A 14,206-nucleotide genomic window follows, 5' to 3' on the forward strand; every position below is an offset into this window, starting at 1 on the left:
ATAAACTGTTGTTGTCGATCACAGTAGGACACTGTGGAATAACTGTTTGAAGCTGGCAACTCTAGCTGTCAGTAGTGTACTGTAATTTAACAGGAAAATGTGTTACAGGGACATGTTTTTCCAAGATGGAAACCACTACTGAACAAAAACAACATTGAGGCTTATTTTTAGAAATCAGAAAATGGGCCAAACTGGACATTACCCTCCCACCAACATGGACTTTATTTGACATTGAAGTCTGAGAAATTTGCATTTTTGATGTCCATCTGTGCCTGCTTGAAATTTCTACTTGTTCCTTTCAATAAAGTGAGTGTTGATTAACAATATCTTCATCATTCTCTCAATGTCCAGTAAAAGATACAGTATTTTATATCGACACAAAAAACATCGGCCCAGCATGCTTTGCTGTAGTTAGTTGGACTGTCTTGTGCCTTTTTAAGGTGTTATTTTATACAGACAGGATGGAATAGATAAAGTACTGCTGTGTTTAGTCATGTACAGTTAAATTATTTGGACTTTTGTTCTGAATCAGGCACCCTTATTAAGAATGGCTGTGAATTTCATGCTACAGTATGTACAATATTTATTTAAAATCAAAATGCCAGAGTAGTTTATTCTTTCAGTATAAACTCATTGCTTACCTATCAAATCGCTCTAAAGGTCTGCAAGGCGGGCCAACTCAATGCTATTTTCCAAACAGTTCCATGGGGCTGGGAAAAATTGCAGTGTGGGCCAGATTTGGCCCCCGGGCCCGAGTTTGCCGTAATGTAATATAATATTATGTAATATCACTGTATACAATAATAATAAAAATAAGAATTCATCGCCAGCCAGCCAATCACAGGGCACATATAGACAAACAACCATTCACACTCACATTCATACCTATGGACAATTTGGAGTCGCCAATTAACCTAGCATGTTTTTGGAATGTGGGAGTACCCGGAGAAAACCCACGCATGCACGGGGAGAACATGCAAACTCCACACAGAGCTGGCTGAGGGTGGGATTGAACCCTGGTCTCCTAGCTGTGAAGTCTGTGCGCTTAATAATAATAATAATAATAACAATAATAATAATAATAAAATGTAAAGCTAAATTCACAGTAAATTCACACTCAAATCAGCAAAGAAACTGCAAAAGCTTCCTGTAACTGGTCTCTTAATTGAACGCCTGAACTCAATAACTTTTGATATTCCAATTTATTGAAATGTATATCTTTATGTCCTTTTAGCAAGTTGTAGTGGTCCATACTGAGATATTTTACACTATTGTGTCTTGAATGCTCCTGAATAAGCCAAACAAACCTCTAACATGAAAAAAAACCCTGCTTGTGTTCGGAAACACAAAACAAAAAAATAATGTGTTGATGACTTTGGTGATGAGATCCTTGAAAAGTGCCCCAACATTTAGAGAGTGAGTAATGCATCCCTATGGTGGACAAAATAACAGGAAGAACTGGAAATGGAACACAATAAAATACCACTTAAGTAAACTTTAAATAGTGTGAGGGAAATGTTACATAAAAGCAGTTTCCATATGATTTCTATTATTCATTATTAATTTTAACAAAGAAAAAATTTCTTTAAAGAGATTTTCTTAAAATAAAAATATTGGGGACTATGAAGCTATATGTCAAAACATGGAGAAGTTATCTAGTTGGTCCTACTCAGGTTCATATCCCCTCCAGAAAAAAAGGGGTAAAAACAAGGATTCTCCAGCCTCTCTCTCCCTCTGAGGAGGCCTAATGGCGGCCAGCAGCAACTACATGACAGCGTCAACTTAATCCTCATTAAGCAGTAACAATGCAGGAAGTGGCTGCTGCAGTCACGACCAGGCCTAGCTCACTATTTGGCAGGAAATGACTCCACTCAGCTGCGTCCAAGAAAAAAACCCTCCAAGCAGTCCCAGAAGTTGAAACTCATGACGAAGACGAGTCTCCACCTCCTGGTGACGGCTGCTGGACCAGATAAAAGAAACATCATATGATGACGACATGTGATACGCAGTCATATAGATGTCATTATTTGACATTTAAATCAGCGGTAATGGACATAACAAAAATTTATTAATTAATAGTAGTTGTATATTGCATAATAGTGAATATGAATTTCTCTGTTGTCTTTATCCATCTCAATAATAGATTTTGTCACTCGACATGAATCTTGTTTATCATATTAAATTATATTTCAGCATTGACGCCATTTAGGCCAATTAAAACACAGTTAAACAGTTGTTTTTTGGATGGAAAACCATAATCTTTATCATCTACTTGCAGGTTATTGCATGAATTATGCAACATATTGTAATTACATTTAACTGAAATGCAGATTTTCTAATGTGAGGCATGCATAGTAGTAGCCTGCATTATTTTTATTTATTTAAATGGTTATCCCGAGTTGTCATAGCAACATAAAATCCCCTGTGACAACCGCTGAAGGCATGCAGACTACACGAATGAATGTGAGCTGATTTATTGTCTGTTATAATAATTGATTAAAATTTTAGGGTTTAAAATTTGGATAATTATATACAGTACATGCAACAGATCGTCTGAGAAACAAAAAAGCAAACAAAAAAAGCAAAAACTGCAGATCTCCATTTTTTTTACATTTATTAAAACATATTTTCACAACATGCAGAGTCAATGTTTATTTTGTGCTGTGAAAGGTGGCACAGTTGGAGAAATTAATGAAACAATGATTATTTAAAAATACACGTACTGTACCTGCATGAGTCACATAATTAGGTCCACCAGCCAAGTGTAAAAATATAAGTTATTGTGGTATAGTGGCATAGTAAATGTCTCACTGTGCAGCTTACCTTAGCTGTACTGTACATGTTTTAATTTTATTACTTCACTATTTTTATATTTTGTTTTGTTGTCGACCACAACAGGAAGCTGATGCTCACTAATAAATGGTAAACAATGACAGTGCATATGTTCCCATTATTGAGCCTTAACATTACCCTCAGGCATTCATGAATGTTTTCATAAGGCTTGTTTGACAAAAACATCACTCTAGATGCTTAAAGGTTTTGCATGTCAGCAAATTTGCAGCACTTTCAGCGACCTCAGAGGGTCAGTTTAAAGCCTGTACATTTTAAGAGACGCGGAAATGTAATTGTTGTAGTTTTGGTTTCATTTCTCCACAATAGTCCTGCATATGCAGCGTCTGAAGAGGGAGCACTTTACTCAAAACTGTCGCACATCTCAATATGATTAAACGCTGCAGTGCCAATGTTTTTTGTAAAAACAAAAAAACAAAACAAAACAATTGTCGCTTAATAGGTGTACCTTTAAAAAGTACTCGATGAATTTGCATGTTTCCTCCATGTGTCAAAAAGTGAGGCTTCGCCTAATGAACCATACTGTCCGCTCATCTTTACTAACATATGAGGAAATAATACAATACTAACCAAGTAAAATAATATTTGTCTTTACATGTCTTTAAATTAAACATTTAAGGCATATGGAACTGTATACGAAAACCAGTGTTTCTACCGTGCAGATAATTGTGTGGGACCGTTTTGCGCAGGCGGCAATTCATCAAAACGGGCCGGCAGAATTTACGTAGAGTTTACAATTTTAAACACTCTAGATCGAGTACGTAAATGCCGTAAATAAACACCGGTGGTCCCTTCATTGATAATAGTGCGGGAAGGCAGCCATAGGGCGGTAACGACGACGTTGTTTTGTTATCAAAACCAACGTTAGCAGCGCCATTACGAGATAGCTACATTGTTTTCAGCGGCAATCTTCAAGAAGCGACGGTATTTTTTAAAGGCGTGGCAGGCTTCCATTAAAAGGTACAATAACAAGTGAAATGGCTGTACGGAGAATCACCCAGGAAACATTCGATACTGCGGTGAGGGAAAACATCGACGAGTTTGAAATGGATCCTGACGAGGCTTTGAGGGAAGCTGTAGAGCAGTTTCAGTCTCAAGGTACTGTATTGTAGAAAGGACGGAGAAGCATCAACACCACCTTTCAAATTCCATCTTTATTACGAAGCTGTGGCTTGATTGATTCATGCTCATATGGGTTATTTAAACGATGCACTTGCATCTGTAATATATGTCAGTCGTTTTCTATGCTGTTGTGCATATACCTGTATATGTGTCATTTGTTATGACTGAGAGGCCGATTGTTGATGTATACATGCAGGTGTGGACCTCAGCTGTATTGTAAAAGCTGTACCCGCTGTGCCATCTGAGGACAAACAACAAGAGAAAACCCATGAGATCTTAAAGGTATGTCCTTTATACACTACTCGTAATGTATGCTTTATGTGTCCTCGGCCATGTTTAACATCATGATTGTTCCACTTACAGGCATTGGAGTCTCTCCGTATCGCAAAAGACTCTGCTGGCATTACCAAAGTGGCAGCAGATTTAAAGTGTTTCACCGAGCAATGTTTACTTGGATTTGCTCAAAGGTACCTGGCGGCACAGAAAGACGCATACCCCATCATCCTTTCCTACTGTAAAAAGAGTGTTGGAGACCAGGAAGCAGCATTGGCCGCTCTGTGCGCCCTGGCTGCACTGACCGACGGACAACCGGACTTGTTAGATACAGACGGACAATGCTTCCTTTTGGATATTCTTAAGAAGTACAGGGCTGATTCGGGTGTGACGCGAGCCGCCCTCTCCACCGTGCGTCACTGCTGTCTGAAACACGAGCAGAACAGACAGGATTTGGTCAAAGCAGGCGTCCTGCCTCTGATGACTGACGCCGTCAAACAGCATATCGGCTGCGCCGAGGTGGTCAAGGAGGCCTCTGCAGCTCTCAGGGTCATGACCTTTGATGATGATGTCCGGGTTACGTTTGGGCATGCACACGAGCATGCCAAGAGTATTGTTCTTGAACATAATGGGCTCAAGGTCTTAATAGAGTCTGCAAAAGGTAAGACCAGTTCATCACTGCATTGAAGAACCAACAAACAAACACATTTTCCCATAGGAAATAATAAAATTTGATCTGTGGCCAGCATAAAACCGTTTTTTAAAGTAACATTTATAACTCATATATGTGCAAAATGTTATACTTATCAAGATTTCAAATCTACAAATTTCCCCACTGATGGACGAATAAAGGCATATCTTAATCATATCTTAATCTTAATGAAGGCATCCCTAACATTCTTAATACAGATGTGCTCATACAAGTGTAACAACAAGTCATATTTGCATCATAACTACAAAAAAACTACATCTGACAGCAACACAAATGTAATTTGGCTTTTGGTTACTGCGAATAGCATTAGCTGTCTGGTCTTGTTTGGAAAAAAGTGTTACAAAAGCCAAAGAAAAAGGAAAATGCCCAGAAGTAGCATGATCCTGCATATTTTTGTGGCATGTTCCCAAAAATGTAACAACCTCTGGGAATTTCCAGTTTTGAGGTTCCAGTATATGCACCATGTCTTGTTATTACATGTTTTCAGTAGATGTTTGACTTGTTAAGAATAGTAATAATGGTTATCTTTCTACCCTCAGCTCATAATGACAATATCTCTGTCTTGAGTGAGCTGTGCGCCACCTTGTCCCGTTTGGCCGTCAGGAACGAGTTCTGCCAAGACATATGTGACCTGGGAGGGCTGAAACTCATTATGACGCTGCTTGCAGACAGCTATGAGTCACCGGTATTGAACGCCACAAAAGGGTTTTGTCCATTAATCTCCAACCATTGTCACTGAGCTGGTTTTTGCCCTTGCAGGAGTTGGTTCGGCAGGTCCTGAGCGCAATACGAGCCATCGCTGGAAATGATGATGTAAAAGATGCTGTTGTTAAAGCGGGTGGAGTCCAGCTCATCGTCATCGCCATGAACAGACACCAGTCAAATTCCTCTGTAGGTTGTGTGGCCTCGATGTGAATGCCGTGCCACTCTGTGTGATCTTGCAGTTTTTATACCCTCCTGCAGGTGTGTGAGCAGGGATGCGCGTGCCTTTCCGTCCTTGCTTTACGTAAACCCAACAACTGCAAGGTCATCATGGAGGAAGGAGGTGCCTTAGCTGCTGTACAGGCTATGAAGGCTCACACTGATGCCGTGAATGTGCAGGTAAGCCCCATTCCTATACAGTGGAGAAAATAAGAATTTGAACCCCTGCTGATTTTGTCAGGTTACTACATTACAAAGATACAATATGAGCAGTCCAGAATTTTTACTGTAGGTTCATTCTAACAGAGAAAAGGCCAATGTAAAAAGATAGGAGCATCTTTCCATATTTTATGTCTCAAATTTTACACATTTATGACCAGAAACAGGCATGCATGCTGTTGAGGAACCTGGTGTCGCGTCAGCCCAACTACAGCCAACTGATTCTGGACATGGGAGTGGAGGCACTCATAGCGCAGGCACTACGAAACCATCACGACTGCAGCGATGCCGCTAAAGCTGCCCTCAGGGATCTGGGCTGCCAGGTGGAGCTACGAGAGCTGTGGACTGGCAAACGCGGCGGCATCACCAACTGAAAAAAGTGGAGAGGAGAGCTTATTGTGAAAGGTCTTGTATTCAATCAAGCAAAACCCACTCTGAGGGAATAGCTTTTAGGCGCAAGAATAATGAGGACACTTACAATATGATGAATGTTTATTTTCATTTTCACTGCACGTGTTCATTTTTTTGACAGTTTGGATCCTTAGAGTGGTAAAAACGTCAGATTAGTCCATGCCAAAAAAAGTCCATCCCAAACTACAAATCATGATACAATGAGAAGTAGTTGTTTTAGATTTTTTAAGGTTTTTATGTTTTAATAAGGGCTGCACGGCGGTCGAGAGAGTTCAACCTCACCCTCAGCCATCTCTGTGTGGAGTTTGCATGTTCTCCCTGTGCATGCGTGGGTTTTCTCCGGGTACTCCGGTTTCCTCCCACATTCCAAAAACATGCTAGGTTAATTGGCGACTCCAAATTGTCCATAGGTATGAATGTGAGTGTGAATGGTTGTTTGTCTATATGTGCCCTGTGATTGGCTGGCGACCAGTGCAGGGTGGACCCCGCTTCTCGCCCAAAGACAGCAGGGATAGGCTCCAGCACCCTCTGCGACCCTCGTGAGGATAAGCGGTCAAAAATGAATGAATGAATGAATGTTTTAATATGACTGTTATGTGACCATGCAATTGTAGAATCAACTCAATTAAACTCCCATTTATGTGCACATGAGACTAAAACAGTAGTCATACAAGACCCTGCTTAAATTTATGTTTTGACAAGACCAAAAAGCTTGTACATGTTTTGTTTTGATATATTGTTTACAGATATTATATGTAACACGTAAGCTGGCACACAAAAAATGTGCTACACACATTCATTGTCTGCTATGCAAATTGCATTGTTCTGCAACACACCTCTGGAATGACAGTGCTAGGTTTTTACAATATTTTTTAATAATAATTTATTCTAGTTTGATGAAGCATTCCCTTATAAAAAATCATCTTATGTGTTGTTTTCTTTATTTGTTGATGGAATTTCCTTAATTGCCTTTTCCTTGAATGGATGAATGGATTGTCTTATAATTTGTTGTGCTGCGAATAAACTAAAACTGTAAGCCTACAGTACAAACACAAATGCTTATTCTTTGACGTCAAACTGGTCAGAAATCAATTTTCCAGAGTAATCTTACAGTAAATTCCTGGACATCTGAGACGCCCCTCGAGCTAGCCTATCTTAACGCTCCGCGTCACTTTAAGACTTCATTTCCCATAATGCATGGGTACTCGTCCTTGTCAAACCTCACGCACAGGCGGGGGGGGTAGTTGTGCCAAGAACAGCAACAGCGTGGACGACATGTCAGCCAGTCACAGACACTAATTTGCGAGTGAATGACAGAATCAGTCGAATGAATACAGTAGTATTTATTGCTGTAGTTAATTTATTTTCATCGCGACGCATTTCTTGTGTTTAAAAAAAATAGACGGAAGCAGTTGTGTAGCAGCAAGCTAACGGCTAGCAAGCGTTAACTCAGCTAATGTTTGGCTAACTTTAAGCAAAGAGAAGTCTGGGAATTTCACTGGAAACGTTGGAAGCGTTGGAATTTGCCCTGTTGGTGTCACTTCAGGTAAGCAGTGTCACATTTAGGCTGAAAAGTAAGCAAATAATTGAATTAACGTGACAAAACTTCAAAGTACTATGACATTTGAGCTGAGTAAGCTAGTTTGTGTAGAAATGTTATTTAATTCAAACAGAATTGTAGTTAATTTCCCTTATTATCTGCCCTTGCATATATACATACACTGATATTAATGCAACACTAGCACACTAAAACAATAGAACACATTGATCACTAACATTACACAAGTATGTATTCATGCATGCTTGCATTCTCCTGCAGTTTGAATAATTAATGTTTGCTCTGCTGTGTCAGGAAGTAATATGACCATAATACTGCATGTTGAGTAGTGGGTAACTGCTGCAGATTCATTATCAGTGGAGGAAGTTTGTAAGTGATAAGCACAAGCAAGCTGGTGTGAGTGAGGACAGTTATCGAGGTGAAAGGAGATGGGTCCAAAATAGGGGCCTTTTGTATTATTTGATGTAGCTCTGATGTTTTATTGCAGAATGTACAACATAAAGTGTATTTGTTATTACCTTTTTATTCTTCATCTTTTCCTATTCCTGTCAATGTACTGAGCAGCCATGACAGGCATTAACCATTTCTGGTTCACTGGTCATCATTGCATTCTTCCTGCATGGTCACCGAGCTGAAGTTTTGCAGTCCTATGAGTTATGCAACCTTTTGAGGCATGTCTCCCCCCACAATTTTGATTCATTTTGAAATTGTGGAACATATTCAATGTTCCACTGCATTCAGTATCTTAGTAACAACATTGATAATTGACTGTGAAACTTGTGTTCAACAATCACGCTGTAAGCCTGAGGGTTTGAAGGTCATACAAATCAGTTATTGCATAGTAAAATGATTAGCTCACCACCAAATAAAATTGCAGACCTCATAGCCTGTGAAGAAAGTTACTGGACCCCATGCAATGTTCTTGTTTTTTTTTTCTTTCTCCAAATGCCACTAACTTGTTTAAAAAGTGTAACCTGAGCACATGAGCGAAGTAATCTTTGTTGTTGTCTTAGCTGTGCTCCAGTAAAAACCTTTCACCTACTGTACAGGTCAGCAGCTCTTCTCTTCAGGGGATATTCTGGGATGCAACTTTTGCCAGGTGGCTTAAAAGTATCTGGGTAGTATTTGTTTTAGCCCTGTTTATCCGAGTGAGTGTTTCCAAACAATAACTATATCACTGAAATAATTGCTGATAGCAAACACCCCAATAATGCAGACAACAACTGGCAAGAAAGTGCATTGATTGTTTTTCAATAGGTAATTTGTATTTTATTCCTTTTTGACTTCTACTCTTTTAGCCTCCAGAGTAAGTGCTGCTGCCCCCTGGTGTTTGGATTTATGAGTGCGCGCCGAGGCAGCAGAGCATAGTGCTCAGGTATGGGGAGTGGAGTCCATGAGAAAAGTCTGTCACTCACTAAGGAAGATGTGCTGCCACAGGCCTCCACTCAGGCAGAGGTGAGTTATGATGAGTTTATTTTCCATTGAAACTACACTATATTGGGTGACATTAAGGGGCCCCACGCAATCTTTTGAGCATGCAATATATTTATTGCAAATGTTTGAATAGTTCACCCACTAAAGGTTACATGGCCTGTTATCGGCCATGCTGCTTAAATTACTGTTTGTTCATCTTCATTAGACAAGTATGTTGGCGCATGATATTCCATTAGTTGTTCTTTGCCTGCTTTTATTTAATTATCTACAGCAATACAAACACAACACAGTCGAAAAATTTAAAGCGACCCCTTCTTTGCTGCACAGAGCATGAAGCAGAAGACTCCCTCTGTCATCACCACACTCTTCTCGGGGGCTTTTGCAGGCGCTGTGGCCAAGACAGCTGTCGCTCCATTGGACAGGACTAAAATCATCTTCCAAGGCAAGCTGTATACTGGGCTGGTCTAAATGTGGAACGTGTTTTAAATTTAGACTATAGGGGATTGAATACCCACATAGATGACACTAGTTTATAGCAATGCAATGCAATGCAATGCAATGCAATGCAGAGTATTAACTGGGTGTTTTGTTTTTCCAGTGTCTTCAGCGAGATTCTCTGCCAAAGTAGGTTTGAGTTGATCACTGCATATTTACCACCTATGTAAGACCACGGTCAAGCAGTTTTGACTAAACCTTTTGTTCTAAGTGTTGAACTATTCCCTTTGCATGGCAGGAGGCCTACAGGGTAATCTACCGCACATACTTGAAGGATGGCTTCCTCAGTCTGTGGAGGGGCAACTCCGCCACCATGGTGCGGGTCATCCCGTATGCCGCCATCCAGTTCTGTGCTCACGAGCAGTACAAAAGTCTCCTGGGGGACTACTACGGCTTCCAGGGAAAGTGAGTGTCATACCAGACTAAATACACAGTTTATTTATTACAACTATGTAGTCATAAGATTCATTTTGTCTCCTCCAGGGCCCTACCTCCACTCCCGAGGTTACTGGCTGGATCCATGGCTGGCACCACTGCCACCATGTTGACATATCCTCTGGATATGGTGCGAGCTCGGATGGCTGTGACACCAAAGGAAATGTAAGCCCACTTTTAATTGTGTGTGAACTCACGCTAACAGCTAAAGAACATTTGGATCGTGTGAGTGCACTGTTGCGTGCCCAGGAGCAATTCGTAATACATTATAAATTACATACAAAAATTCTAAATCATCCAGAAGTGAAACCCACAACAACGTTCATGCTTGTAATAACCTCACGTGATACTGCGTTTGTGGTTGACAGCGGCAACCACTCACAAAGTATATCATTAGAACGACTCCACATAAGACTGTAAATATTCCTTCGAGTCATTGAAATTGCAGTAATAGAGCAGAATAGAATGAGTCATTTCACTAATGCAATTGCCCGTCTTGCGCGTGATGACAGTGGCAAACTTTTAAACAAAATAAGTAATCAGGACTCCAAGTAAGACTGGAAATAGCGCACTAAGTCAGAGAAATTGCTGTAAATACAACAGAGTGCACTGTTTGTTGGACAAATAAAGTATTGTGGGAAGAGTGATGATAAAGAAAGCAACTGAGTGACGGCGACCGTAATAAACTATATAATACAGTCGTCCCTCGCTACATTACAGAAATTTGAACATCACTACCTTGTGCTATTGAGGGTTTTCACTAATTAATTAATTAATAAATAATCATTGTTTCATGGTTGACTATGACCTATTATTATTCATTCATTTTCTACCGCTTTTTCCTCACGAGGGTCGTGGGGGTGCTGGAGCCTATCCTAGCTGTCTTTGGGCAATAGGTGGGGTACCTATGGACAATTTGGAGTCACCAATTAACCTAGCATGTTTTTGGAATGTGGGAGGAAACCGGAATACTCGGAGAACACCCACGCATGCACGGGGAGAACATGACCTATTATTAGTTAAAAAAAATATTCAAAGACAAGTCATACAGTGTTTTCCCTGTGCATGTGTGGGTTTTCTCCGGATACTCCGGTTTCCTCCCACATTCCAAAAACATGCTAGGTTAATTGGCGACTCCAAATTGTCCATAAGTATGAATGTGAGTGTGAATGCCCTGTGATTGGCTGGCGACCAGTCCAGGGTGTACCCTTCCTCTCGCCCAAAGACAGCTAGGATAGGCTCCAGCACGCCCGTGACCCTTGTGAGGATAAGCGGTATAGAAAATGAATGAATTAACTACTAGCCATGGATGAAAAGTCCCACATGACTTAGTGGGGAATAAAGTTCTCCTCTCATTCCATTATGTTTTTGGCTTCTTACTTTGTCTTTCTTCCCCACTCAGTTTGAAACCTATTCTTAAGCTAACTAGGCTGCTCGGTATATTGCTCTTGTTAAAGCAGCGGCCGTCTCTTGTGTTATTCAGAGATCCTGTAGCCTGCGCATAAGCGTTGTGGAATGTGGTGTAAACAAAGCCAGTAGTGTTGTCGGCTTGTATGTTTATGTATGGCAGATTAATGTTACACTGGTTGTCCTATGAGGATGGATCATAGACTGATGTCCTAACCCTAATATTTTTTGGGATTTGGCGTTACCTGAATGTTTTTTTATTGCCTGGGTGTGTTAAGATGAGTCTACTGCTGTATGAAATGAAATCAACTTCGTCCTGCTGTTAATTAAGGTGTACAAACATTGCACATTTGTTTTGCTTCATGGCCAGTTATGCAAATTAGCCAATGATGTCACTGAGCCCTGGCATGCCCTTTGTGTGAAGGTACAGCAACATCCTGCATGTATTCGTAAGGATCTCTCGGGAGGAGGGGCTAAAGACACTGTATCGAGGTTTTGCCCCCACCATACTAGGCGTGGTTCCCTATGCGGGGCTCAGCTTCTTTACCTATGAGACGCTGAAGAAGCTTCATGCAGGTAGAGTATGAACACGTAGACGTCCACGAATTGCTTTTTCATTGTAACTTTTATATTTACCTCCCCCGTAAAGAAAACAGTGGCCGCCCAGAGCCTTACTCTTATGAACGTCTGGCCTTTGGGGCCTGTGCGGGCCTCATCGGTCAGTCTGCGTCTTACCCCTTGGATGTGGTACGGCGGCGCATGCAGACGGCAGGCGTCACGGGTCACACGTACGGCACCATCCTGGGCACCATAAAGGAAATCATGTCCGAGGAGGGGGTCATCAGAGGACTCTTCAAAGGCCTCAGTATGAACTGGGTCAAAGGGCCCATTGCGGTGGGAATCAGCTTCACTACCTTTGACCTCACTGAGATTCTTCTGAGCAAGCTGCGTGAGATGGGTTACACATCTCGGTAATGGCGGGGAGACAGGAGTGGCTGATAGGATCTTGAGGAGCATGTGCCAATCAAAACACACATACTCACATGGGGTAAGCGTGTCGTCATACATGATGTGTATGTGACGTCCACACTGTTGTCATGTGCTCCAAAGTGCAATATGATCTGTAGTTTTTTTTTTTAATCCTTACTTAATTATAACTGACACGGGTGACAGACACACACACACTCTTACTGCTGCCTTGTGGACGTGAACTAACGCCTTCCAATGCAATGTAGGCTGCCATTTATTTACTATCCACTTAATGGTCTAATGTGTGATATTAGCACATAAATGTGATTTATGAAAAACATATAAAAGTGGATTAATGAGATATTGACTGGAAAATGTCCCTCCAGTTCAGCCCAAAGTGATGTAAGGATTTCATGCTATGAACTATGAAATGATGCTGATAGTGACAGTGAAATGAAAGTGTATATTGATGCGGTTTTTACATTTACATTTTAAATCCCTTCCGCAGAAACATTTCTAGAAGCTCTGTAATGCAGTAACTTGTGATTCTTGAATTGTATTTCCACTAATGCTCCCAATGGTTGAGCTATAAGTGAGCTGCAATTTCGCTTTTTGACAAAAATTAATGCAGAGGACAATGTATTAAATATCATCAGTTTTTGTTACTTTAATAACATAGTAGTTATAACTTTGGGTCATAATTCAAATAACTCCTCGTTAGTATTTGATCTCAACACGTCATATTTGGGTGCCGTATTGTTTTAAAGGCAAACTGTTGTCTGACAGTTGAGCAGCAGAGGGCAGCAAAGTGTCATAAACCGATGAGGCAATCGTGACTTGTGAGCAGAATAAACACCCCCCTCAGATATTTATATATCTATGTATGACTCTATATTAATATATTTAAGTAGAAACATAAATTGTTTTATAACAATAGCCATGTTTGTTGAAAGAATTGAGATAGAAGCTCTCACAAGTAGTACAAAAGTGGGACTTCATGTCTTCTTTGTCAGCAACCAGTGCCGCTAATTTCTTATTCCATTGGGTGTCCAATGTATGGACAAGTATGGCCTACTTGGGGTAGCCGCAAGCTGGCTCGACATCTCCGTAGCGATTCTTTTGAATGAAAAGTGCCTGACGAGGAATAGTAAGTGTTTTACTATGACTGAGCTACTGTACTAACCTTTCTGGAAGGTATTTTCTTGGTTGCTACTGATCATTCAGCTATTTCAGATGGTTTATTAGCAATGTATTACTTCTGTTTTGAGTGTATGGGGCACACGTTCATGTACTTTTACATGTGATGGGTATTCAATGATTTGTAGTTATGTGGGTTTTAATTGCAATTAATAAACCACATGTTTGTGTCTAGTCTTGATGAAGACGTTCTTGCAAAATGG

General features: G+C 40.5%; 2 protein-coding genes across 2 annotated transcripts; both read left to right on the top strand.

Moving 5' to 3' along the window:
- Positions 1–3,530: 3,530 nt before the first annotated feature.
- Positions 3,531–7,551, top strand: armc6 (armadillo repeat containing 6). The gene is made up of 7 exons (XM_058067252.2): positions 3,531–3,948; positions 4,169–4,254; positions 4,336–4,906; positions 5,497–5,642; positions 5,717–5,848; positions 5,921–6,058; positions 6,259–7,551. The coding sequence occupies exons 1-7, from the start codon at positions 3,828–3,830 to the stop codon at positions 6,469–6,471; spliced, it is 1,407 nt and encodes a 468-aa protein (XP_057923235.2). The 5' UTR covers positions 3,531–3,827; the 3' UTR covers positions 6,472–7,551.
- A 302-nt stretch (positions 7,552–7,853) lies between these two features.
- On the top strand, positions 7,854–13,119 carry slc25a42 (solute carrier family 25 member 42). Its single transcript, XM_058068978.2, has 8 exons — positions 7,854–8,054; positions 9,365–9,521; positions 9,828–9,942; positions 10,099–10,124; positions 10,234–10,400; positions 10,479–10,595; positions 12,262–12,413; positions 12,487–13,119. Exons 2-8 carry the CDS (start codon positions 9,444–9,446, stop codon positions 12,810–12,812), a joined length of 981 nt encoding a protein of 326 aa, XP_057924961.2. The 5' UTR covers positions 7,854–8,054; positions 9,365–9,443; the 3' UTR covers positions 12,813–13,119.
- Positions 13,120–14,206: the final 1,087 nt, after the last annotated feature.

This window comes from Doryrhamphus excisus, linkage group LG6 (genome assembly GCF_037039965.1).
Source record: "Doryrhamphus excisus strain RoL-2023G ecotype Guam linkage group LG6, RoL_Dexc_Guam_v1.1, whole genome shotgun sequence".
Lineage (NCBI taxonomy): Eukaryota > Metazoa > Chordata > Actinopteri > Syngnathiformes > Syngnathidae > Doryrhamphus > Doryrhamphus excisus.

What these genes read in the sequence shown, in the direction of transcription:
- armc6 (XM_058067252.2), top strand. Translation starts at nt 3,828, where the DNA reads ATGGCTGTACGGAGAATCACCCAGGAAACATTCGATACTGCGGTGAGG. An exon ending in AGAGCAGTTTCAGTCTCAAG is followed by an intron (nt 3,949 to 4,168) that starts GTACTGTATTGT and finishes GTATACATGCAG; the next exon opens with GTGTGGACCTCAGCTGTATT. An exon ending in CAGACAGCTATGAGTCACCG is followed by an intron (nt 5,643 to 5,716) that starts GTATTGAACGCC and finishes TTGCCCTTGCAG; the next exon opens with GAGTTGGTTCGGCAGGTCCT.
- slc25a42 (XM_058068978.2), top strand. Translation starts at nt 9,444, where the DNA reads ATGGGGAGTGGAGTCCATGAGAAAAGTCTGTCACTCACTAAGGAAGAT. An exon ending in AGGCCTCCACTCAGGCAGAG is followed by an intron (nt 9,522 to 9,827) that starts GTGAGTTATGAT and finishes TTTGCTGCACAG; the next exon opens with AGCATGAAGCAGAAGACTCC. An exon ending in GCTGAAGAAGCTTCATGCAG is followed by an intron (nt 12,414 to 12,486) that starts GTAGAGTATGAA and finishes TCCCCCGTAAAG; the next exon opens with AAAACAGTGGCCGCCCAGAG.